The sequence below is a fragment of the Balearica regulorum genome, chromosome 1 (assembly GCF_011004875.1).
Source record: "Balearica regulorum gibbericeps isolate bBalReg1 chromosome 1, bBalReg1.pri, whole genome shotgun sequence".
Taxonomy (NCBI): Eukaryota; Metazoa; Chordata; class Aves; order Gruiformes; family Gruidae; genus Balearica; species Balearica regulorum.
Window position 1 is genome coordinate 185,326,445 of NC_046184.1, and position 26,500 is coordinate 185,352,944.

The 26,500-nt window shown below is 41.1% G+C and overlaps 1 protein-coding gene across 1 annotated transcript; it reads left to right on the forward strand.

Annotated features, from left to right (window-relative positions):
* The first annotated feature begins 713 nt into the window (after positions 1-713).
* Positions 714-25,737, forward strand: TNFSF11 (TNF superfamily member 11). The gene is made up of 5 exons (XM_075741766.1): positions 714-1,028; positions 8,602-8,769; positions 15,330-15,375; positions 15,455-15,553; positions 23,334-25,737. The coding sequence occupies exons 1-5, from the start codon at positions 810-812 to the stop codon at positions 23,753-23,755; spliced, it is 954 nt and encodes a 317-aa protein (XP_075597881.1). The 5' UTR covers positions 714-809; the 3' UTR covers positions 23,756-25,737.
* The last annotated feature ends 763 nt before the right edge of the window (positions 25,738-26,500 follow it).

The window sequence follows — 26,500 nt, forward strand, 5'->3', positions numbered from 1 at the left end:
AGGCTCTGATCTGGTTTCAGGGGCAGTCAGTTGCCAGCACAGCTTTCTGCCATTTCCTTACCCCAGTCCTTTAACAGGGCTCTCAACAATGTTGCCTGTTTTGGACAGCACAAGTCACCACCATTTGTGCTCATTTTTGCCCGGCCTGAGTGAGGAGTGAGTTAAGATGTGGAGGGCTTGACAGACCTTTGGTCCTCTGACCCTCCAAAGGGGCCAGGGACGACCGAGAGGGTCCACCCAGGGTGCGCGCCGCTTCCAGCTACCCCGGGATTTGGGGGAAAAGGCCCCTCCAGAGCGACCACGGGCTAAGAGAGGCCTCGGCTGCCGGGTGCATCACAAACCTGAGCGGGGGCAAGGGTGAGTAGGGGGCAAAGAGAGACGGCGTCCAGCTGGAGCCAGCCGAGGCAGGGCTGCCTGTACTTTGTTCACTCATGGTGGAGGGAAGGCGAAAAGTTTCGCTTCGCGAGGAGGAGCAGGGCTAACCGCGATCGCCGGGCGACCGGCCCGGCAGTGGAGCCGGGGCTCCGGGGGCAGGGGCGGGGCAGGCCCGGCCCGACCCGACCCGACCCTCCCGCCGCGGCCTGCGGGGGCCGGTCTCTGCTCGGGGAGGGGAGGCGAGGAGGGGGCGGTGGTGATGTGTGTGGCGGCGGGTGGAGGGGGGGGTAGAGGCACGCCGCCTGGGGCTGATTGGCCGCCCAGTTTATAAGAGGTGCCTGGCCGGGGCGGCGGGATTGTTTGCTGAGGGTAGGGAGCTCCGTGGAGCTGCTGGCCGCCTGTGGAGCCGTCAGAGCGAGGCTGCCCGCGGCGCGATGCGGCGCGCCAGCCGAGACTACACCAAGTACTTGCGCGGCTCCGAGGAGCTGGGCAGCGGCGCCGCCCACGAAAGCGCCCCGCCGCCGCCACCGCCGCCGCTGCCGGCCCACCCGCACTCGCCGCCCGCCTCCCGCTCCCTTCTCGCCGCCCTCGTCCTCCTGGGGCTGGGGCAGGTGGTCTGCAGCGTCGCCCTTTTCCTCTACTTCCGAGCTCAGGTAAGCGGCGCCTCTGCTGGCGCCCAGAGACGGCGGCGGGGTGAGGGGGTCGGCGCGGCCCGTTCCCGCCTTCGCGGTGGGCGTTGGGCACCGGCAGCTGCGAGGGAGCGGCTCGCACCCCCACCCCTTTCGGAAGAGGCGAAGGTGCTCGTGTCGGTGGGATTGAGGAGATCAATTAAAAAGAGGGGCAGAGAGCAACTTCATCTGGCTCTGAAGTTGGCCCAGTTTTGAGAGGGCATCAGGCTGGAGGGCTCCCGGAACCCTGCCCGGCCTGCGCTGTCCCCTGGTCGTTGGAGCTGCTCGGCCTGAGGTGTTCTAGGTAATGCTGTGGCCTCATGGTGCGTGTTGAGGTACAGGGTTTCTCAGCGAGGTTGGATGTGAGGGGTACCTGACTCAGGAGGCAGCTTAATGATCCTTCACCTGAAGTCTTGCAGGGCTTAGGTTTTTAATGATCAGCTTTCAGTTATTCACCAGAGAGTGGTTTGATATGGCTGAGGTCTTTAGCTGCCATAAATGTTTCACCAACAGGAAAAATGTCTTTAAGGGGGGTAAAAAAAAAAAGCCACCACACACCATCACTTGGGATCGTTTGTCCTTCAGATGGCACAGGGGCCCTGTGGAGCGAGGTCTGTGCATTAGTGGGCACTGGCTGGAGGTGCCTGCTGTAGCTCAGGGGCTTGTTTCTGACAGCCGCCCCTCGCCCCCACCAGGCCCCACATTTGCTGGGGGTACCTCAAAAGAGGCAGCGGTGTGCGCAGAAAGGAGCGTAGGGAGGCATCGCTGTGGGGGGAGATGAGGTGACGAGCGGTTAGGCTTTCGGAGAGAAGAGGAGCCCACTTCTTGGAAACAGCTCGGCTGGCTGGCTGGATTCACTTGCTGCTGCATTTCTTACCCCGTGCGGCTGAGCCCGCTCAGAGGAAGTGGGAGGCTGATGGCTGGTTGCTTCTCAGGGCTAGGTGTTAGCTTCCTGCTTGGCTTTTTCATCAGGTGCTAATTAGTTCTCTTTATACGAGTCTCACTGCCTACGACTACGAAGTCGTATTTCTGGTGTGTGTACTTTTCATTTGAAGTCATTGGGGAGTGGAAACCTGTTTCTTTTGGTTTACTTTCTAGGTAGATGTGCTTGATATTGATGTAACAGACTGGATTTCTTAACAAAGTGCACTCCAAAAACAGATGTTGCACAAATGTATACCCACTTAAACAGATGAATGACTATCAAATATACAGTAACACTGTTGATCGCTTATTATGCAGATCAATTTGTATTTTCTTACTGACAATGGCTTTGTGTTTGCCATTTTTACAAAAATAAAATGGAATGGCAGCATAGTACTTAGTTAATCATATCCTGTATGCTTCAGAAGAGTGACATTTAATTTCTGGGACTCATTGTAAAGTACCTTAAGCTACTTGTTTGCTTGACAGTGAAAATAAATTAATGCCTACTTCAGCTTGTGGCAGAGAAATCTTTTTCAGTCCAGATCTGCATGAACTTGAAAAGATGTCTTTGTCAAAACATAGCTCATAGAAATGCACAGCTATACATTGATTAGTAGGCTACAGAGCCATCGTAGCAAAACAACTAATCAAAGTATACTTTTTGAAAACCCTGTATTTGCATTCTCTTTACCTTTACCCCCTCTTATTAGGGACTCCTCCTGATAGGTTCATGTCAGTGCTTCACACATGCCTAACAAAGGGTGAAAGGAGCTTTCTTACCACAATGACTATTTTTCTTCTGCTTCCTTGATTTAAAAAATTATATAGTCTGGGTGTAATTCAGTATTTGGCAGCTTAATTCTCTTGCCAGTTTCTTGTTCCTGTAGATTTGGAATAATGCTGTTGGATGGATTCCTTTGTAAACTTGAACTTCTGAAACATCTAAAAGAGACAATGTAGCTAGATGTAGACTTGACTGAAGTCATTGCCTGAAAAATTTCTAATGAAGAAAATGTCTTCTTTGCCATCACTGAAAATTAGAATAATAAATACATATTTTTGAAGTACATAATTCAAAATAATAAGATATGGTAATTCATATTTGTTCACCAATTTCTTATTGTGAAATAAGATAGAAGGAAGAATATAGTAGGTCTTACAGAAGTAAAGTCTTATTTAACTGTCTTGGCACATTGTTTTATTTGTATGGGACATAATCTGACCTCTTTCCTTTGAAAAGATTGCTGTCAAATGAACTTGTATCAAGCTATCTAAATTTGTACTTTTCAGTACAAATTTCAGCTATCTAAATTTGAACTTTTAATAACAGAACTTAAATATTGGGCTACATTTTGTTAAAATAATGAGAAGTTAATGGTAGGATCTGTACATCAAAAAATTTGAATTGTTTAGTTGGTGAGCTAACCAAATGTAAATTAGCAAGATTTGACTGTATAGGCTGATATTAAGAAATTATACGTTTTACAAGCTCTTTAAAACTCTAATTAAGAGTCTGAGTAAACTCTGACTCAGTTTTACCATACACATTTTATCTGTATTTGCATAAAATCATTTGGGCTGGATCATGACACAGTATGAGCTGAGACAATAGTTGAGGTTTTGGTTTTTCCTTAGTTTTGTTTATTTTGTGGCTTGAGCGTTTGGAATTTCACAAGACATAACGAGGACTGACACTAGATTTTCATGGGTAAACACATGTTTGTGGCCAAGAAATAATGCAGCGCAATGCAAATGAGACAATGAGCTGGTATATCTAAAAAAGAAAGAAAAACCTAAGAATTGAATTTTACCGATATTCTGGTAATAGTGCTCTGAAATGTAAGAACATTAAGATGTTCTGGCTTTTCATCTCGAGCAATGTACTGAAGCCAAGAAATTAACAAAATGTATTGGTCTTAAGTGTTTATTTTGCTTATACTTCATGAAGAATATTTGTTCATGATCAATGAAAATGTCATGAAAATTTAGTTAGATGCTCTGAGCAGCTGGAGATCTTAATGTAACAGAGATTCATGCACAGCACAAGGAGAGAGAATGAAATATTTTATTTAACTTTTCACTGGTAAATGCTAAAGTATAGTCTCCAAAAGCTTTGCTTTGAAACTTTTTTTCTGGCCCATTTCCTTAATGTACTTAGATCATAGGAATTTGGTCTAACAGTGACTGAACTGGAGGACAGTGGCACAAGCTAGAAGTGGTCAAATCCAGGGCTGGATGTTTAACTCCCATAGTTGAACCTGGAACTCCAAGCTTATCCATTTTTTCCCATTTAAAAAAAATTCTGTACTAATGTTAAGTACTTTATCACACTGAAGAATTCATACTTGGTTAAATGGGGACCTGGAAGACAAATTTTTATTGTGGTTTCATGCACCTGTGGAACTCTGACTTTCATTATGGTTTTAAACAATTGCCTTTGAGACTTCATCTAAAATATTGTGAGTGTGCTAAAGAAGTGGCTAAAAAACAGCTTGCGGAGGGTTGTTATGACTTTTTGGAAGCCTGGAAGAACCCCTTCTTGGTGGAGTGCAAAGTGATATTTGATAATCTGGAAGTTGGTTTAAGTTTGAAAATAAGTGCAAGTATAAACTGTAAACTTTTATTGTAAGGTGTAAGTACAGAATGTGATGCTGTAACATTGCATAATTGAGGTAACATTTAATAGATAGTTGGCTGGAATGTACCGTAGCTTTTAAAATCATGTTAAAATACTCCTTTTAACATAGGAAAATTGGTTCTTAATTCTGTAAATTCATCTGGTTTCGCCCACAATGCTGGAGTTCATTTTAGCTGCCCTGATTTAGGTGAAAGGAGTCCAGAGATGCAACTAAAATGATTTAAGGTGCTGAAAATCAAGGGGTGCTGAAAGATTTGATCTGATTCCAAGGTCAGACACAATGGATGTATCACAATATGATAGATTTTTTCTAGTGTTACAACAGTAACATAGAAAAAAATAAGCTAGACACTCCCCTCTTTAAATAGGTTAATTCCTCTAGGGTATTTAGCTTACTTAACACGTCATAAAGCTTTCTCCAGTATTTTTGGTTGCATCTTGATGTTTCTTCCAGGCATTAAATATTTAGGACTTCATGCTGAAGGTCTCTTTCTTCAAAGGTTCACCTTGTGTGCCTTGCAAGTTAGCAGGCTGATTCCTGTAGACCATTCTGGTATTTCATCTGGCTCTTTAGAAGCTCTTCTCGAAACACTTGAACTTGGAAGTTTTTCTGTTCATTGCTTCTTGCCCACAGTTTTGATCTCAGTGCTTGGTAGTACTGGTTTACAGCCATGTTAGTTCAGTACATGTTCTTTATAAAGATGTAAGATGCAGGATTTCTGAGAATGCCTTTTCAGACAAGCAAGCTTATTTCCATGGTGAAATGTGGTGAAGACTAGGTATTCTTTGAAAAAGGTAAGGGCAATCAGGTAGGTTAGCTAGTCCCAAGATCAGAGCTTCACCTTATCAAACACTAAATCTGTAGAGACTTGCAGTTTGTCAGGATGGGTTGTGCAGCTTTAAGCTCCCTTAATCTATCAGTTACAGTGTTTCCATTGAACCTTCAATCTTCTAACTGTAGGTGCAGAGATGTTGGTTTTCTGTCTTAAGCCTTCAGCAGATAAACTATAATCTGAGTAAGTGCTTCTGTACAATCTGCTGTTACTGTTCTGGCACAGTGTTGTGTGACACATTTGACTGCTGATGGGTGATAGCTGTAAGTCTACGCTACGCATAATTCATGGTGCTGGACACTCAGGCCTTTACAAATTTCATGGTCTTTGTGTCATAAAACCTAGTTTTCTTGTCTACTTTTCAGAAGATGTGTTTAAATAAATCCAAAACTAGGGTAATAGTCTGTCACTTGTAGAATTACTGATAAAAATGAGTATCTGCTGGCAGTTATTTGCTGTGGCTTTCTATCTTCTATCCTGTGGTGTGTGTGAAGGGGGGAAGGGATATCCAGATCCTGTTAAAGACCCTAATTCCCTCAGATCTCTAACAATCCCAACGTAAGAGGCTACATCTGGAATAATGGGTCCTGTTTTGGGTCCCTCAATACCAGAGGTGTATCAACAAACTGGAGAAAAGTCCCACAGAAGTCCGCTGTGATAAGTAGGGACTGTAGTGTATCAGAAATGGAGAACTGGATTCTTTGAACCTAAAGAAGAACAGATTAAGGTGAGGGAAGCTAATCACTGGTTTTAGCAACCTGAAGATGGAGCCAGGCTCTTCAAAACTGCCCAGCAAAAACAAGAGGCACAGTCATAAATTGCAGCAAGAGGAACTGTAGCTGGACATCAAAACCAGTGTTTTTACATAATAAAAGTGGTTAAATTGTAGAACAGTTTGCCCAGAGAGGTTGAAAGTCTCCATAAATGGAAATTCCACAGAGCCTGTCTAGACAAGGCCTTGACCAACCTCACCTAAGTTACAGTTGGCCCTGCTTCAAGCACAGGGCTGGACTGAAGACTTCCAGAGGTACCTTCCAACCCAGGTCATTTTGTATTAACTGCCCTTTAGCTGCTGTTGGTAAACACTTTGTGCTTCTTTTTTTTTTCCCCTTTCAGTTAACAGTTGAATTTCTGAGTTCTGGATACTAGTGGAACACACTGGGAGAGATGCTTTTACCGTGCAGTTTTACAGTTAAAGCTAGTGCTGCCTTCCTGCTCTTTCATTCCTATGCCTGTCCCTGTATTGGCTCTGATGCTTGCCTGGTACCTGAGTTGGTTTCAGGGTGCTAATCTTTCAGGAAATTAGATCAGCAAGAATTCCTCACAGGTTATTGATTTAGAAGAGGAGATTGAGAACCAGGTATGAAATTTTGTGGTGAAGAAAGTGAGAGCACAGAGGTGCTGGTTTAAATCAGCTTAAACAATGAGGCTGCACTGCACTAGCTGACTTCAGAAGTTGTTAGTGTAGTTTTTAGTGCTTAATTAATAGAGTTGTAATGGCTATACATGGATTTTCCTTTGGATTCAGCTGTGTCAGGCCACCCCAGGAAGATGTTACTGCCTCCAAGCCATTCTGTGACTCATCTCTACCCCTCTGCTCAGAGCTGTGGCATCTGATCTTCAGGTGAACCTTTTCTGACCTGTTTGATTCCAAATCTGCAGGGATAACTGAGACAGCTAAACCAGGTCACAGGGACTGACGGTCTGAATAAATCAGGCAAACAGCTCTCATCTGGAGACTGACTTCAGCAGAAGGATGGTAATGGATGAGGCAGCATTTGGTGTTGCCATCTGTGCAACAAATGTTTCTCTGCGGTGTGTGTCTGTTGGATGGCTGCCTGGCTGGTATAGACTTAAATTCACCTCTGTAATCCTAACTTTATGCTTTTAAGTTAAGTCAGTTCTTTTTTGGTGTTAGGTGGTCATATTTATGTTTGTATGAACAAATGATATAACATGTTTTATTCACTCTGACTGTTTTGTATTTGGCAAAACTTCCTTTTGATGATCAGTTTTGTTCAGTTTCCTTTAACATAGCACTGAACACTGGTCAGGCACTATCCATAATGTCTTGGCATTCTCTCATCATGATTACAAATAATGTATTACCTTTTGTAATTCTTAGATAAAATTGTTCCTTCCACCTTATGCAGAAAGTAGTAAGTGTTCTTTGTTAGACCAGCTGATACAATTAGAGAACTTAGACAAGGTTTTGGGTGCACAAACCCTTCTTCAAGCCTCAAGTAAAAGTGAAATAAATACCAGCTGAGAACAATTGCTGAGAGTCTTAGGCCATGTCTTGAAAGATAGTGCTTAATATCTCTTGAGTGTAAAGTATATGGAGTGTGGGGAGAGGGGGTGAAATGGTTTAAATAAAGTTTATGCAATTAAACTCTGCCAAGGCACAACCCTAATCCTTGGAATATCCTTACAATTTATCTAACTGATAGAATTCAGGAGTATTCTAAACTTACAGTTTTAAAAGTATGTTTGATTCAATTACAAAGATTGATTGCTAAAAATACCTTGCAGATACTCTAGATTTACCAGTCTTTGTCCCATGAAACAGAGCTGTTTTGTGGTACAGTTTTATCATCTTTTGGTCTTTCTGAATTTGTGCTGTCTTGGTGACTGTTTCATGCAACAATATCTCTTGCCCACAAAACAGTCTTAGTGATAACTAGCTTCTGTTCTGCTGTTTTTCCTCTTGAAAATGATGCTAGATGTACATACTTTCCCCAAGTTCCTCTACTTGGCATTTGTGTGTCATCTTGCAAACTATAGTTTTTACAGACAGGATGGTTGTGTAAGTTGCCTGCTAAAATAATTGTTATATTGCACCGAGTGGTCAAAAAATGGAATTCAGGATTATTGATTTTACTATAAGAGTGAGGTTTATCTTTGAACTTTTGAAAGTCAGTTATCCAGTCTAAGCTAACGAACTAGGCAGCTCCAGAAGATAATTCTCCTATCTCTCTCGCTTCTTGAATGAAATGAACTTCCACGTGGGGAACTTTTTCTCTCTTAATTGTTTACAATGAATACTTAGATTATAAACTTAGCTAGGTGCCAAACTTTTATATGGCTGAAATTTCTCTATGATTTAAATTCTCTTGCACGACCACAGTTTTGAGTGTCTGTCCTTATATTTTTGTTTCAGATGGACCCTACTAGAATTTCAAAAGAACATGTGCACTGTGTCAGAACACTTTTTGGACATCAAGAAAATACAGATTTGCATGATTCATCTTTTGAAAATCAAGAAGCGAAGTTAATGCCAGAATCGTGTAGAAGCATGAAACAGGCTCTCCAAAGAGCTGTGCAGAAGGTAAGTTGCAGGCAGACTGTGTTCCTTTATTTCATGCTCCTGTTGAATTTAGAACAATTTTTCCAATATCTGTATTCAGAAGTAAGTTCTGGAAAGTATTTTCTGGTGTTTGAATGATACCTGAAGCTGCATCCAAGATCATGTTGTGTTTGCTCATGAACCTGGTAGTAGTTAACCAATTCTGTATTCAAACACCTCAGTTCCTTTCTTAAAAATAAGACTTGAGGTTGCACTGAGAAAACTATGATTGCAGTTAGTTGATTGGCCATTCTCCCATTTGGATGGGACTGAATGGTAGTCATTTATCCTACTATTTGTATAGGTTTGCCAACATTTTGGATGTTCATAAGAAAAGACAGTTCCACATTTTTTCAAAGCAATCTTCCTGACTCTGTTTCTGACAAGACTCTCCCAAGTCAAGATCATCAACAAGCAAAATATTGCCCAAAAGACAGAGGAGATAACACTTGCTCTTGTTTCTTACTCTTTTTGTAACCTGAAATAAGGGGTAGTATCTCCTTTTTCCTTTTTTTTTTTCCCCTCACTTTGCCAGTTCTCTGTGTTGTGCAGACCATTCCCACACTGGCAGAAGAGCTACTTTGCCATACCAAGATAACCAGGCAGTCTTTACCTAGCAGTTGAGAGTGACAGCTTGTTCCCAAACACAAATAACGGTAGTCAGCTAAAGAAGTCACCAAATGAAGAAGCCTAGGCAAGCTGGATGTATGTCACAATCACCTCTTACTGCAGTTACTGCCTTTGATCTCTTTGTGTATTCATGATAGTGTTTAGTGTTAATTATGGGCTATTTAAAAGCTGAATGTCTGCTATAGTATTTGGTTTTCCTGGCTTACCAGGTCCATTACAACTTCTTCACATCTGCTTAAGACTGACAGTTTTTTGTAAAAGATACTACGTTAGATTTGAGCTGAACTCATGTACACTTTACAGAGTGAATTGTACTTAAGTTAATTATATGGTACCTTAATTCCACTAATGCTTCCTTTTAACAGAGTACCCTGAGTGACAGTTCTTTTTGTGAACAAAATTTAAAGAAACCTAGGAGTTCATGTCTTGTCCCATTTGCTAGCCACCTCCTTGTAAAACTTAAGGAAAAAAAAAGTTAACTGTAGGGTTAGTTCTATCTTCCAGCATTTTATAGACTGTCTCACACTACACCTACTTCTGACTGCTCGTTCATGCAGCTCCCATGACAGAGTAAGGAGCTTGTTACAGTAAGTGAATGGGAAGCCCTGTATTCTGGTCATTTGCTGCTGGTTACTCAACAAAGGCATTGGCTTTAGTTGAGGCTGCATATCCTGCCTTTTTGGAGGGAGGTTAAATGCTGCAATGTCCGTGGCCAAGATAAGTAGTGAGTAGGGATAACTTTTTTGGCTGATGACCATTAGCTTGAGAACAATAAAATTTCCCTTGCCAAAGTAATCAGACTCTGAATTTCCTTTGAATGCAACAGTATGTATTAAGCAGCTGGGTCAGTGTTCTGGATGCTTTGTCATCGTATATTGACAACACAGAGAAAAATAGGGAAATGCTTGCCTAGGGCTACATTTGCATCTTTTCGGTATATCAGAGAAGTGAAAGAAACAATGTTAAGGCAAAATTATACTTTATCATGTTCTGTAAGCTCTGCCTTTCATTGGCTTTGCTACAATGAATAACAGAGATGCAGCTGAATCTTATTTTCAGTTGTGCTAGTCATTTATGTGTGTGAGTGCAGCTAATGTGACTTGAAAGAGGTGTTTATTGTCTATGCTTTTTTCACTTTCCTGGAGGAAAATGTAACCTCTGTGTGTTTTAAGAACCAGTATCCTTATTTGAATTGGCAGCATGTTAAGTGACTGAAATGGAACACTTTAAAATACCATTTCAGTTTTGTGATTTTTTTTTTCAATATTTTGTCTTTTGCAATTCAAGCTGTTCAGGAAATGAAAATAGACAACTTGCTTTTGCTCAGGTTTATGGTCTGGTTACAGCTTTTAGCTTACTGCTGCAGTTCTCATTGGTTTTCTTTGCACACCTGTAGACCTGATGCTTAAATCTAAAGCAGGGATTAATGTTGAATTGAAAATGCTCTTATGAAAACCAGTGTAGTAGGGCTGCAAGGTCAGGTCTAGAAACATTTGTCTCCTGAAAAAATATTTAAAAATTTTCTTTTAATCAAAATCTAATGGTGAATTCCTTAACATAATCCAGGATAAAAACACTGCTCAGGGAGCAGCTTACTCAGTAAAAAGCATATTTTCAATATTACATATAAACTTTGAAGCAGACAAATAATACACTTTCCTAGCTGGTCTGTTTGCTTAATTTTTTGCATGTAACCCTAAAAACCTTTTGGCAGTCCAGATGCACTAACCGCAGTTCTTATGAAGTCTGTTATGAGCCTGAAGTAGAAAGGACTACAAACATATCTTGGGTCAATTCATAAGTAACTTTTCTTGGCAATACTCCCAGCTTCTTGCAGCTTGGGGAGTTCAGGCGTAAACTAGTCTCCCACATGGCAGCAGAGTACTTTGCTAGACCTCCAGGGCAGCATAAAGAGTTCTATATACTTAGCAGACATTTAAAATGCACATAGTAATGGACAAAGTCACAAGTGATTGCTGTAAGTTGTTAAAATGTCACAGTTTCCATCCTACAACCTTACATACCTTTTATTTTATGCCCACAATAGACTACTCATTTGGATAGAGTAGTCTCTAAACTATCTTCTGATGAATATTGGTTCATGTACTTTCTGTTTCACTTCCTTCCTGATTAGCATTCTTCAAATTGCTGAATTTCCGGCAAGATAATCAGATACTCCTTCCTGGTATTAGCTGGACTTAAAGCACTCAGGTAGTAGAAGAAACAGCTGCTTATGGTTGCTCAAAGTAGATACTGAGATATTGTAAAACCCAAAGGAGAGGAAAAACTGTTCACAAAAATGTCACATATTCAGATGTAGCCTTATCTCTGCATCCTCAATGTTGGACATAACTTGAACAGAAAGTTACTTTTGAAGATGCTGAGATGCTAAGGGTTAAAACTTGCAGTCTGCTGTTGATGACGAAAGAGCAGTTCCCAACTTGCTAGGCACTTAAAGCATGATTTTAGTTTTTAAAATGTGAAAGTTTTGCAGCTTCCCAAGGGCCTCTTAAATTTTTTTTGGGTGAAGGAGGACACATTTTTCATTTTTGTGACTGGCTGCTTGTCTGTTGTTTAAACAGTGACTGTATGAAGGAGGTTGGAATGTGGGAAACGGGCCAGCAGAGTTGACTTGGTGGGCAGTGAGCAAATGATGCAAAGGTGTACAAGTACAGCTTATTGTAACACTGAGTGGTGTGATTTTTGTGTACAGTTTTTCTAAAAATAACAGCTTGGTAGCACACATGGTTCTGTGGGTGGCAGTCTTAAGAGAAGTCACTGGTAATGTTTTGTCAGCAGTTCTCATGCCATTATAGCAGTGTCTTAGTGACAGGTTCTGCTGAGCTGTTTCTGCTTTCTTAATGGTAGTAATGTTGGTCTTAATTGTAGTGACATTGTGATGAGGTATTAGATACTTAAAAGACATTCAGATGCTAAAGAACGCAGCTGATACTTTAAAGATTTGGAAAATCCTAGCTCTTAATTCCTTGCAGTAAGGATACCAGGGGACTTTTATAATCCTACTAAGAGACCATCTTTCGACATCTGGATATCTTCAAATGTCCACTGAAAAAATGTGGTCTGAGTCCTTCAGGGTCAGAAGCAAGTATTTGCTAAAATGCTTTTCCTAAGGTAGGTTGTGTGTCAGCACCTTGGAACTGTAAAAACATGAAATTAAAAAAATCAAGAGAAGTGTGGAACTACTTATTCTTCAGGAGAAAACCCACAGCTCCGTCCCTGTTATCTAGGGACTAGTTCATGTATTTCAACTTTCTTTTGGAAGCTTGGGTGACAGAACAGAAAGAAATGTCAAAATTTTGTGGGGCTAGTCAGAATCAGGTAAAGAACTTGACCCTAGTCCAGTGTTTGGAGAACCCGGCTGAGGGAGGATTTCTGTTTTCTGGCCACAGGCTAGCCACTTCTGATCCAATGATAAGCACAAAGAAGAGTCAATGAACATGAGCCAGTCTCCAGCTCTTCTCAGTGTGTTAGTGTTGGGCTCACGCTCACAATCTTTTTGTTGTAATGACACTTGCATGTCTAATGGCATAGTAGCATAGCTTCAAGAGGAGTATAGGAGAGTGTTTCTGTCAGAGATGCTCCTAGGAAACAGGAAAGTAGGCTCAAGACCATCAGGACAAGGGAAGTGGTGGACCCAAGTCTTCCTGGATAGCTGTTCTGCTTACCAAGTGGTGATGTCGCAAATGAACAGCACCACCAACAGAAAGAAAGCAGCTCAGGCTGCATTTCATGAGGACGACAGCCTTTTTGCATGGAAGATGAGCTCAGTTAGGCTGCTAGATCTCAGAAGGTGAAGTACCCAGCTGCTCAAACTAAGGCATCTTTGGAAATGTGCAGAAGCAGAACTCCGTACTCCTAAGAACAACATAGGTTAAGAGGAGGATGACAACTGGCCAGTTCAGGGACTTCAAGGGCTGTGCCGTTACCAACCATGGGATGTTTTTATTAGTACCACATTAGCTAATAGGAGATTAAAATGTACATAGGTCTTTCTGGGTCTGTCCAGTAGGCTCTCCAGGCAAGGACATCATCACATCCCCCAGAAGGAAAGGATACAAAAGTAGACTCCACATCTGAGAAGAAAACAAAGCAGTCTTCCCTTTCTAGGGAAAGGGTTGGGAATAGGTGTGGTGCAGTAATCTGAGTGTGGTCCATCTCCCAGTCTTTTTTACCTTTTGTTCTCTTCAGAGACTTTTGCCACTTTTCACAGTATTTAGTACTTGCAATTTTTTGTTGCCTTCCTACATCTGATGAAGTTAGAGCTCAAGTGTGGCTAGAGGCTGATGCTGGTGTGCAGCTCCTAGAATTGAACTTCATTTTTATGCTCCTAGAACTGACATTGAAGTAGGAAGATCAGAGGGGAAGTGAATGTAAATGGGGGAGGTGGACATGAGTTTTGCTTCTTTTGAAGTTGCGATTCCGCTTTTCTTCTCATCTCTACAGCAGAAAGCATCTTAATGATTCTTATCTACAAAATCAGCATATCTCTGCTGAAGTATTATGCTTTGATAGTCATACTACAACTTCCATACTGCTATGGCTTTTCATTTTGGTTTAACATTTAAACACCTACTGAAAGGAGAAAGTGAGAACAATAAATGCACCGGCTAAGGTGTTGCAGATTTCATGCGGGCTGCAAAATTACATAAAAACAGGACTTTGGGTGTTTTCAAAGCAGAATTTCAAATTCTAAAACATCACAGTGATTGAGAGCACAGTGGAACATTGCTGATCTGGCCAAATCTGGGGCATATTGCATATGCATGGTATCGAATCAGACGAACAGCAATATGTGTGACATAAAGACAAAACAAAAGGACTGTTCTTAGGTTTCAAAGATGAGATATGATTTGCTATCTTGAGCAAAATGTTTCCTTTCACTAAACTACTTCTTGATGGCTCCATGGTATGAGGTATTCTGAATAGCAAGTAGAGTATTACTCCTGTTTTTTAAAAAAACAGACATGAGGAGAGTCATAGGGGAACAGGGGACAAAACTGATGATTGAACCTAATATTACCAAGACTCAGTCCAGTCTTGTAACAAGAACAGGCTGCTTACATTTTTGAAAACTGCTGTTGTATGCTTTCTCAAGAGGAAAGCAGGAGTGGATTATTAGAAGCAAGGCTTTTTGTGGTGCCTGATGTCTGTTACTTGTGCTGTTCTTGGTTTTGGGTAACATGGGTTTCACTGATGTTAAAATTCATCTGCAGTTTTGAAGAATGCATACTTCCAAACTGGCTCCCCAGTCCATTTGTCCCAGTACAGATGTGGAAGATGCTTCATCTTTCAGTTCCTGCATACCTTGTTAGAAATGAGCCTTGATTATAAAGCCTTGTAGTCTTGCAACCTCCTTTGTTAGTGATCAAGTGTGAGGGTGGAGGTTTTAATTTACCTCATCACAAATTAAATTCAGAGCTTACCTTTCCTTAGTTGTTAGTGTGATTGCACACTAGTCCCTATGTAGAACTGCCTCTTTCGTTACCTTTTGACCCCACGTAATTAAATCAGTTCATAAGCTCCATTCTTTTGTGTGACGCGTTCTTAGTGGTCATTGTTCCATTATACTTGGAAATATTCCAAGTGCAGTAAATAGGTTGTAAATGTCCTGTCACCACTACTTCAATAAATAGTGCAGTGATTATACACACTATCATTCCTATCTGCCTTTATCAGATGTGTTAGAGAGAAGTTATTTGATTGTGGCAGCTAAACTGTGTGTTCATATTATACATCATATAAATATGAGAATATGTATCCGAGGCATCTGAATATACTGTAGGTAGAACCACTCCCCTCATATACATGCACGCAGAGGAATACTGTCTTGTGCAATACACAATGTTACAAAAACAAGACAACATTGAAGTAATGGCTCTTTCTCATTTTAGGAAGTCCAGCGTGTCATGGGAAGAGCACAACCAAGACCAGAAAAAGGTAGGTGGTTTATGAATAAGAAATATTACAGTTCTTCTACACTTGTCTTTCTGAGGTAATGCAATTCTTTTCTCTCTAGCTGCAATGGAGGCACTAGGAATGGATCTGTACAAGAGAAACAAACCTGAGAAGCAGCCTTTTGCCCATCTCATTATTGATGATAAGAATATTCCATCTGGTAAGTTTAATTTTAAGTGAATACTTCCAATGCTACTATAAATGTATTAAACAGTGAAGTATATGAAATAGTTCAGCAATACCAGCAACAGACTGGGTTTTCAGAAGTGGCTTTTGATAATGGGAATAAATTGGATGTGTTAAAGGATTTCAGAGGCAGCAGGGGTAACATTAACAGGAGGGGTAGCTCCCCTTTGTCTCAAGTATCTTACATCAGTCTGTTATGTGCTGAATGACCTCTACTTCAAATGACTGGTTTTCATGGTCAAGCTCTGAGGACTTGGCCTGCCTCTTTGTGTTGTTTTCAGGTGAGGAATTAAGCGTTGAATGTTCTCCTCTGAACTTTCTTATTTTCTTTGGCTAGTAGGGCCCATCTGGAGTTTTTCACTCACACTGGACATCAGCTATAGGTATACATACACACAGATGTATGCATACATACAAGATACACCAGCACAAAGATTGGTCAGAATCCAGATCTTGCAGGTGGGAAGATGTTTCCCTTCTATTGAGTCTAAGATTTTTTTTATCCTGTCATCAGATGAAGTTTTCTGTTGTAAAATTCAAGAATGTCTTATGTCCACCTATTCAAACCCCTTGCAGCAACACTTTTGTGTGCTGAAGTGTGATTGGGTGAACACAGCATTTGTCTTCAGGGTGGATCTGGAAGCTGAGAATCTTATATGAATACACAACACATGCATGTCAGGTGCCAATTAGTATATGAACTTGCCATAGAGGAAGCACATCTTTCATTTTGAGGTGTTGAAAACCTAGAACTGCAGTCCTAATTTCATTATTGTAACTTGCTAGTTCTCTGCCCTCTGTGGGTACATTGCACTCTCGTAGCACAGGGCTGAATTTATAGCAAGTGTTTCCTTCTGCTAATGGCATGATGAAAACATTTTTGTCATATTCCATTCATTATTATGTTGCAGGGCTGATATAGACTTTTTCACATCAAGACTCCCAGGGCGTTCCTGACACTCAGACATGCCAAAGCTTCACAAGGGTCTGTCTGCATCCATCTAGTCCAGTAGCAGGAAGATCAAAAATCATAGCGTTGTACTCTCAGCAAGAGGGTTTTTGGTCAGTGTGACTTGGATACAGTATGTTTCTGAGCTATCGAGTAGGGAAAAAAATATTCCTGTGGCTTTTATCTGCCCCTTTGGTAAGAGGATGGCATTCTTTTATCTAGCCAGAACTCTTACTCTCTACCCGCATGTATCTTTGGATGGCTTTGGGAATATGCTTCCTAGTACACTTTGAGGGAAGAAGACATGAGTCTGCCTGGGAACACTCTCCAAAGGAAAAGATTCATTCCTACAATTTTAAGATATTTTAGTACTGTTTCCTTTTTTGCCCTGAGGTACTGTCAGTTGAGACTTTTCTTTCTGTATTCTCAACACAAGTCTTCATTGGTGTGGTAGAAATAAACCAGAGTTTATTCTGAAGTTATCAGAGGATCTCAAGACAGGGGGCATTGATCACCACTGCCTTCGTCCTCTGAAGATGTATACATTCTGCAGTGCTGAATTCCTTATTAATTAAGTTGTGTGCATTCTTTTTATATCTTATATAACCAAACCAAAGGGGAATGCTGTGTTGAGGCTTGAAATCTGAGATTTCAGCAGCCTGCATAGCAATACCTTGCTCTTGCTCTGTTTAAAGACAAAGCACTTCTGTATGCAAGCGGTTAGCCTGGAGGAATAGGATTCTTTCTCCCTTCAAGTGCATCCTCATTGCCAAGATCCAGAGCTTTATAAGCAGAGAGCTTAAGCAGCTTGTCAGATGGCAGGCAGAACTTCTACAAGCTTTCTTATTAGCTCAAATGCCTCCTGAGAAGCTTCTGTTTCAGTCAGATTTTGACTTTTGACATAGGTCAATAGTAGAAGATGCAGGATCAGTAAACTTGTCTTAGCATTTTGTCTTGGGAAAGATTCAATTAATTTGCTAATCATAGAGACAGATCACTTCTATCTACAGAAGTGAAGTGTGTCAGTGTCATGCTTTGTGAAACCCACCTTTTCCTGGGGGGCATTTATTTGCTGTCTACCTGGATGTTGCTGTAAACTGTATTTTTATCAGGGCTAGCAGCTGATAGTCTTCTGTTGTGCATCACTGCATTAACCTTCTAGGGAATGATGTAGCACATCTGTGGGTAATGGCAAGGGAGATGTTGCTCTTGCTTGCTTTCTTCACTTTTTTAATAGCACAGACTGCAGGAACTCTCAGAAATAGAGTGCCTGTGACATCAGGCTGCTTTGTTTCTCCTTGGAGCAGATCAACCCCTTACTAATGTGTTGAGTTGGACATATGCCCTCCTGATCTGGCACATTTAGCTTCTGCTTCCTTTGGAAGAGCATTGCTGGGATGTTAATCATGAGCATAGCTTCCATGGTCCTTGCGGGCATTGCAGCATTGAGGGGCTGCATCCTTATGGATAGCTGGAACCCTGAACCTACTGGTTGTGAGTTACTTTAGTATCATGCTCACTGGTATGAGGCAGTACCCACTTGGCTGGGTGGCATAGAGGTTAATGACAGGCATAAAGGATGAAGGATTTGCCTGAGGGTCACCAGGAGTTTTTCTCTCCCATCCTGTTTCCTCTGACTGCAAATGGCAATTCGTATTTTCTTCCCTTGATTTCTTACCCTATGTGTCTGAAATTCTTCTAAATTGTTTTATGCTATCCATGAGTCTGGACAGATCTCTTAGTATTTTAAGGTTCACTACTGTCATCACTCTGACCCAAAATAAACAATGATGGGGGGAAAAAAATAAAAATCAGTGTTCATCACGGTCAAACAGGATTTTAAGTAGTTTGCTGCTCAACATCATAGAATCATAGACTGGTTTGGGTTGGAAGGGACCTCAAAGACCATCTAGTTCCAACCCCTCTGCCACGGGCAAGGACACCCTCCACTAGACCAGGCTGCCCAAAGCCCCATTCAACCTGGCCTTGAACACTTCCAGGGAGGAGACATCCACGACCTCTCTGGGCAACCTGTTCTGGTGCCTCACCACCCTCACAGTAAAGAATTTCTTCCTAATATCTAATCTAAATCGACCCTCCTTCAGCTTAAACCCATTACCCCTTGTCCTGTCACTACACTCCCTGATAAACAGTCCCTCACCATTTTTCCTGTAGGCCCCTTCAGGTACTGGTAAGCCGCAATTAGATCTCCCTGGAGCCTTCTCTTCTCCAGGCTGAACAACCCCAACTCTCTCAGCCTGTCCTCATAGCAGAGGTGCTCCAGCCCTCTGATCATCTTCATGGCCCTCCTCTGGACTCTCTCCAACATCCTTCATGAAGGGGCACTGAGCAGTGTCTGTGAGGGAGCGTTTTCCTTTTACCTGCTTCACAACAATATCAAGCCCCAAGTGGACTTTTGTGGTTGGGGGGAGTGCAAGGGAAGGAGAAATAACCCTTCCCAGATCTTGATGTCCCCACCCATTATTTGGCTGCAGAAGCCATAGTGGTTTGGCTTGAGCTGTGTATTTTTTAGGTTTGCTCCCTTAGGTTAAAGCTGGATGCCTGCTGGTTGCTTTTTACCAGAGCCCCCTATAAACGCTACCTAGGTTTTACATAAAAACAGTGGATTTTGATTTTATAAATTACAAAAATTAGTCACAGTTAAAGGTGAAGGTCACAAACAGAAATAAATGTAAATGCTAAGTATATCATTTGAGATGTGAATTGATACCTTTAGCTGTCTAAAGGAATGCTGTAGTATTCTGAGCTATTTACAGCTACAGGTTCAGCTTAGCTACCCTTTGCTTCCATAAGTTTTTCAGAGCAAACAGTGCTTTGGTCCTTCCCTTGGGTTTTATTTGTACCTGAAAGCTATGAGGATGCAAACAAGACAGGGCTACTTTCTCCTCTGTTCCCCTCCCATCATTTTCCTTCTTATTAATTTATTGAAACTCATTTCTATTAGTTTTAGTTTATGCTCTACAAATATCCAAGACATTGGTTTGATTTGTCTTCAGTTGCCAGAAAAACTGTGTGTTATCCTTTTTAAATGCTTTTTACCACGTCTGGAAGGTTATCTTTACTCATTATCTCTCTGACCTCATCCTTCTTTGTCAACATGGCTTACTTTGTGCTATTTTTTTCATGGCTCCATAGTAAATTTTATCACAGAAGATACTGTATTGCAGCATTTCCAGCAGTCCCATGGCTTGGGTTATGTTTCAGAGTTTCTGATACATGGACAGCTGCTTTGGCATTTGTATCCTCCAGTTCTCTCCTTTTCTTGTGTTTTGGAGTACTGATTGTCTCCAAATTTGGGTGTATTACCACCAGAAGTGCTGAGAGCCTGCTCATTCTTTCCATTAAAGGTTGCATGGCATAACTGCTACCAATGCATCTTTGTGCTGTGCTGCTGACTGTTGCATGCCTCTTCTGAAGCTCTGAATTGTGGCAAAATGCCCATCTACCTCAGTTAATACAATATTAGCATTATAATTTAGGTTGGAAGGGACTTCCAGAAGTTATCTAGGCTAATTTTCTGCTCAAAATAGATAGGGTCATCTTCTATCACCTCCTGGCCTGTTCTTCCACCTGACCATGGACAAACGATGCATATATCCCTCAACACCAAAACAGTGTGAACAAACTTCACCCGGAGCCCCCCTCAGCATCTCAATTATAAATGACTGTGGCAGCTATTTTTCTCTCTTCCTGTCCCGTATCGCTGATGTGCCTCTCCTGATCCAAGCAGTGATTTCTTGCCTATTCCTTATCTTGAAGGTAGCCCAACTTCCTTGGGGCAGTATTTCTGGCAGACATTGGGCACAAGAAGTTCTACAACTTCCTCAGCTATCCACAGTGCTTCAGAGATATACTCTGGTACCCCATCTCAGCATCTCTTGTAGGTGAATAATTCCGGGCTCAGAGACTTAAGATCTTAGTATGACTTCCAATTAATTGATGGTTTTCAGAGGGGTATTTTTTGACGCATTGCACATAAGATGGCTTTTCTGTATGATTTTGTTTGTACAGTTTCTACCTGGCTGCACTGGAGCCATAAGGGATCGTATTTATGATCTGCTTTTGACAGCCTGTGCTTTGCTCAAGTCTTTGTGGAAGAGTGCCAGAAGCTTTTTGTTCTAGACTACTATTAAAGTATTCCTCTCACATGCAAAAGTTGCTTGCCCTTAGCAGTTAGGGAAGACTCATAGCTCTCAAATTCCCCTGTCCCTACTTCCCCTCACTTTCTGCACAAACAAATCCAGGAGGCATCTTTTTAACTAATATACCTGGAGCTCTTTCCCAGCATCTTGTGAGCACTGGTGGTTCTAGGGCATGCCTGGATACATGCTTGAAGGAGAGGGCAGTGGGCCCTGCTGTGAGCCATGGAAATTTTGGTGGGAATAGATTGTTTTGGTTTGATGTTGGGAGAATAAGGTACTCCATATTTCAAGCAGGCATTTAGATGCATTGGGAGCTTAAGGTGCACGGTCTTCAGGTGCCTGTATGGACCCACTGCTGTGTCTCAGAGGGAGCAAAGGGAGTTAGTCTTGTGTGCTGAAAATTGCTAGTGGTTAGGAGGAGAAGTTGGCCAACTCTCATCTGTTGTACTATGCCCTGAATTAAATGGTAGAGTGTTAGTGGCTTGTGCACATCAGGAAGGGTCAGGGCCTGTGTGGCTTTCTCAGGACAGTGCTGTTTCCTCTGTGTGGGCATGCCCGTGGGCTGGATCTTCTCCTCCCACTGTTGCCTGTTGCTCTGTTTTTGCAGTTAGAGGCTGTGAGATGAGGTGGATGCTATAATGGGATGATGGTGAAGCTGGGGAGGTGGAAGGGACTGAGAAGTGTGCTGCAGGGCATGATCCTCAACAGAAAATACTGTGATAAACCTCTATATAATACACATGGTGTAGTAGCAATGCTATCTGGGCTGGTATTGCGGGCTGCTTCTTAACACTGTGCCACCAAAACCAAACTGAAGTGTCAAATGTGACTAGGTTCTGCAGGAAGACTCAAATGCTCTCTCTGTGCCTATCATACCTCTTGCCAGGTCATTTCTTGGCTTAGCCTCAATAGTTGACTCATAGAATCATAGAATATCTCTAGTTGGAAATTACCATCCAGGTACTAAAACCATAAACCATATGACTAAGAGCATCGTCCAGACACTCCTTGAACTCTGACAGGCTTGGTGCTGTGACCACTTCTCTGGGGAGCCAGTTCCGGTGACCAACCACCCTCTCAGTGAAAAACCTTTTCTTAATGTCCGAAGACCATTTTCCTAATGTCCAGCATCTACATGAAATGACCTCTTAGATTGAACCAGCTTGAAACCTCCAAGAGATGATACAATGTGGCTACTTGATGATAGCACTCAGGAGGTGCCTTTCAGGCCAGAGTTCCTGGAGAACATTTGTACCTGTATATGTGGTTAGCTTTTAGTGACAGTGCTGAGCTGACAAACTAATCAAAACATCTCCAGTCTCTCGCCTACTTTTCATTTTCTTCACAGACCGTTCAGTCACCTTACCAGATAAGGGACAGCTTCCTATTTACCAGGCCACCATCATGCAGGCAAAGCTGAAAAGGCTTATGTGTACATGTTAGAAGACATTAAATAATTCTTGCTTACATATGTTAATTCTATTAATCTGTCCTTTTTGGTATTCAGATTTGGTAACTTTTGTATGTGTATTTTGAGTCTCACATGCATGATGTTCTGTGGAGAGACAGAGAGAATATGATCATAATTTTCTTTCCTAATTTGTGGATCTTCAGCACAAGACAACTTGAAGGGGACTGTTCCTCCTCCAAGCATGGAATATCTCATCTCATTGGTTTTAGTTTGAAACTTAAGATACTTTAAAATAAATAAATAGAAATAAGAAAAGAGCAATGCACCCAGAATCACATCTGTCTTCCTAAAGCTCTTTTTTGAAGACCTTCCACTAGGTATTAGACAAAGAATCTGAGGTTTACCTCCCAAATAGCTCTAATTGCCCAGCTGTAAGTATCTGTACAACCATCAAAGAATTAGGATTGTGCAGTGGGCCACTATCCTAGATATCTAAGATATGACTAAACCAGATCATGGAGCCTTATTCTGGTACATGTAAGCACTGGGTTAAGTCTAAACATTGTTTTTGCATAAAAAGGTTTGCTATGTCATAAATACTTGAAGTGCTATCTAAAGTCTAAGGAACTTATAGTGTAGTACTAAAGATGCACAATTGTACTGATTTTTTTCTCCATTTTTTTTGGTGTTCTCAAATGAAAATTTATTATCCTTTGTACCACTGCAGTCACAAGAACATAAAATATGGAGGGCTTCATAAGTTTTCTTATAGGGGAATTATCAGTTTTACTTGTTTTCAGATTTTTAGTTATACCTTGCAAACACAGGTTAAAGACTGGTAACAAGATTTGCTAGTTTTTCATTAGTAATTTTTCTTTTCAGATTCCTCTCAAGTATTTTTTACTTGAAGAAAGTTTTAGGTGGAAACCAATTTCTATACAGAGCTTGCTGGATGATTGCTTAGCATAATCAAACTATTGGCCAAGGAAATGTTTTGTACCGTGGTCCAGTAGATGTTCTGGTGGGAGAGCAGACATAAATAGCAAGTGAAATATGGCAGTAAAGGATGAAAAAAGGACATTTCTTATGAATTTTTATCAGAATTGTCTAATATTCACTTTAGCCTATGTAACTGTAGTTGCTATTGATTCTAAAAACCCAGAGATTGCTTTCTAAATGTTGGGGTTTGTTAAATGTTTGTAAATGATTATTTTTTTTCTCCCCTCTTCAGGAACTCGCAAAGTGAACCTCACATCCTGGCATCATGACAAAGGCCAGGCAAACTTATCAAATATGACATTCAATGATGGAAAACTAATTGTAAATCAAGATGGATTTTACTACCTTTATGCCAACATTTGTTTTAGACATCATGAAACTTCAGGAAACCTGACCAAAAGAGGGCTTCAGCTGATGGTATATATGACTAAGACAAACCTTAAAGTAAGGCGCTCTGATGTGTTGATGAAGGGAGGGAGCACCAAATACTGGTCAGGGAATTCAGAATTTCATTTTTATTCTGTAAATGTAGGAGGGTTTTTTAAATTAAAATCTGGTGAAATGATAAGTATCCAGGTATCAAACCCATTGTTACTGGATTCATCACAAGAAGCAACTTATTTTGGAGCATTTAAAGTAAGGGATCTAGACTGAACCTTTCTTTAGTGTGCTGAAAATTGTTGGGATTTTTAGTGGTCCAGAAACAACTTGAAGACACAACTAAAAATCTTTTGCAACCCAATTGGATCTGTATAAGCCATGTATCTCTAAAGACACATTTTTGCCCTCTGACTCCAGCAGGAGTCCCACAAATGCACGGAAGAGCAAAATTACATTGTTCTCCTCAGTCAGTCTTACAGCAGTTTTACTTCGTATGCCTCTGCTGGCTTCAGTAGAGTCATTATGACTTTTCCATTGGTGTAATTGAAATCAAAGCAATTAACATTAGTGAACTTCTGTTTCCAAGTTCTGCCCTGACTGTGTAACTTGTGCTACTCTTCCTAGTTTTGGCGGGAACATAGGCAGGGCAGAACTTGGCTCCCAACTTGCATTTAGGGCTCAGTTTTGTTTGGGGCTGAGCGTTCTGACCCTGAGACGGCAAAGATTGTGAAAGTATGACTAATCTTGTTGCATTTGATGTGGCTTTTCACATCCTTAGCTAAGCCTGTTCTTGCTTTGCTGGATTAGCGTTGGAGAGCTCGGGCCATAGCAGAAATGAGTTGCAGAACATCTAAACGGTTCAATTTAAGTTTTTACCTGATTAAAAGAGCTGTTCCAAGAAGGGAGATCATCTGGCCTTGCAGTTCTACAAGGTTAATTACAGGTTATTTTTATTATTGTTGCACAGTTAATTGCAAATATAGACTGCCAAAATACAGTGTGCCTTTAAAGTATTACATTGTGCCAGAACCTGCAAAGACATTTTTTAGACAAAAAGTATGTATTTTTATATTCTGTAATATCTAAAGTTATATTTCAGGTGTAATGTTTTGTGTAAAAAAAAAATTATGTAAATTATATTGTCCTATAGTATTTGATACAAAATATTTAAAATCTCTTGCTGTTTGTATATTTAATGTCTTAAACTGTTTTTAATGTACAGACATGTTAAACTGGTGCACTTTTTAATCCCAATGGGAAAAATTGCAGCTAAAAGAGGTTGTTTGCAATTAGCAAATGTAATATATATCTTTGTTCTTTTTAACTTAATTTCTGTTAAACTTGTCAGTATTATTGGAAGGGGGGAATCACACCAATGTCATGAATAATTACACCAGAATGCTGGTCACTGGGTGCCTTTCAAACCTGGAGGGTAATTGAAATTACAAAGCTGGCATTACCTAAACCAAAAACAAATTAAAAAAAAAATACTACATAAGCCACAGAAACGTATTAGGGGTATTTAGAGTTACTGAACAGGCATATTTTCCTGCAACAAAATCTGCAAGTTGTAAATTCTGCAATTGAGTCATGACTTTTTTAGGTTAGTTTCCTGAGACAGTGAAGCTTATGTCATTGCATTGCCTGTCTTTGTCTTCCCTTCTAGCTTTTAACCCTCTGCACACTTCTGCCGGATTTGGCAGATGAATGGCAGTGGTAAGAGATATTCTTACACATTTTATAAGAACAGATGGCCGAGAAGAACTCGGCCATTCCACATGATTTGTCAGTGGCTGGCCACTGTTCATATTAGCCAACAAAATAATACGGGGAGACCCTGAGCTTGCTGCAACATGTGTTGTCGCTTGTATAGTTGCTTGGCCAAAAGAGGTGGGTGCATGGAATTGGAGGGTGGGTATGGGGGTCATAGGAGAGAGCTGCAAATACTGTGGGTGGTGTTTAGAGCATGTCTGGGCAGGGAACAACAACTTCTTGGGGAAGAGATGAGGGAGGTTTTAGGAGTGTTTGCCTGCGCGCTCTAAGGATGATGTGGGGAAAACCTGCTCTTTAACGTGGTGGGAATCACAGAAGGCAAGACACAAATCTGTAGGAATAGAGGCTTCGTAAAAATCCTCAGGCTTTTTTTTTTAATAAGGAACTGAGTTGAATTCAAGCAAATATTTTATACTGTATAATAAACATTTCTTTTTAATGTTAATATTGTTTTCTTACAAAATATATTTCTAAGAAAAAAACCAATTTTGTGATTTCTTTATTTTCCTGTGTCCCTGTATTTCTTGTGCAGCTTCGATCATTTTGTTCAGACTTCAGAATATGCAGGCTGGGTATAGTATAACTCACTCAAGAAAACTGAGGCACAAATCGACTATTGCGACAATTACAATGAATTTTATGGAGTTTTTATTTGGTTCCAAACATGCATCCACCACTTTCAATTAGGGCTATGTTATCAGGGGTTGGAAATTTAGCTGGAATTGAGAACTTCCAATTTATATCTTATACCAAGCAGTTATCTGTTCAAAACCAGAAATAACTGAAGAATCTGTATCATTTGTTTCAAAATCTCAAGAGCCATGAGTCACACTCAAAGAATTTTTTTCCACTATAGAGATGTCCAGTGCAGACTGGGAGAAAAATGTCTACTCGGTATGTCTGTTCTGGGGTTTAAGTCACCCTTTGGGGAAGTAGAGATGGGTGTTTGAATGATTTGAAAGTCGAGTTAGGCTTAGTGTGTAGTAGTTGAGTCAGCAAATACTCTGGTATCATACGAAGGAGGGGAACCACCAGTGCTTAACGTCATCTGAATGGCTGTGGGCTGTGAGATAAGGTCACAGCACCTGTAGCCTGTGCTGAGCCCCTGGGAAGACACTGGTTGGTTCTAACCCACACCAGGCATTCGAAGAGGGTTTCTGAGGCTCAGCTTAGTAGTGATGTCTTAGTCTGTGCTCCTTAGGAGTGCTGTAGCTATCTGAATTTCACAATGCAGTACAGGGCTTT

Excerpts from the sequence above, each read along its gene's own strand:
- TNFSF11 (XM_075741766.1), top strand. The coding sequence starts at position 810 with ATGCGGCGCGCCAGCCGAGACTACACCAAGTACTTGCGCGGCTCCGAG. Across the intron at positions 15,376-15,454 it reads ACAACCAAGACCAGAAAAAG|CTGCAATGGAGGCACTAGGA; the intron begins GTAGGTGGTTTA and ends TTTTCTCTCTAG. Across the intron at positions 15,554-23,333 it reads TGATAAGAATATTCCATCTG|GAACTCGCAAAGTGAACCTC; the intron begins GTAAGTTTAATT and ends TCCCCTCTTCAG.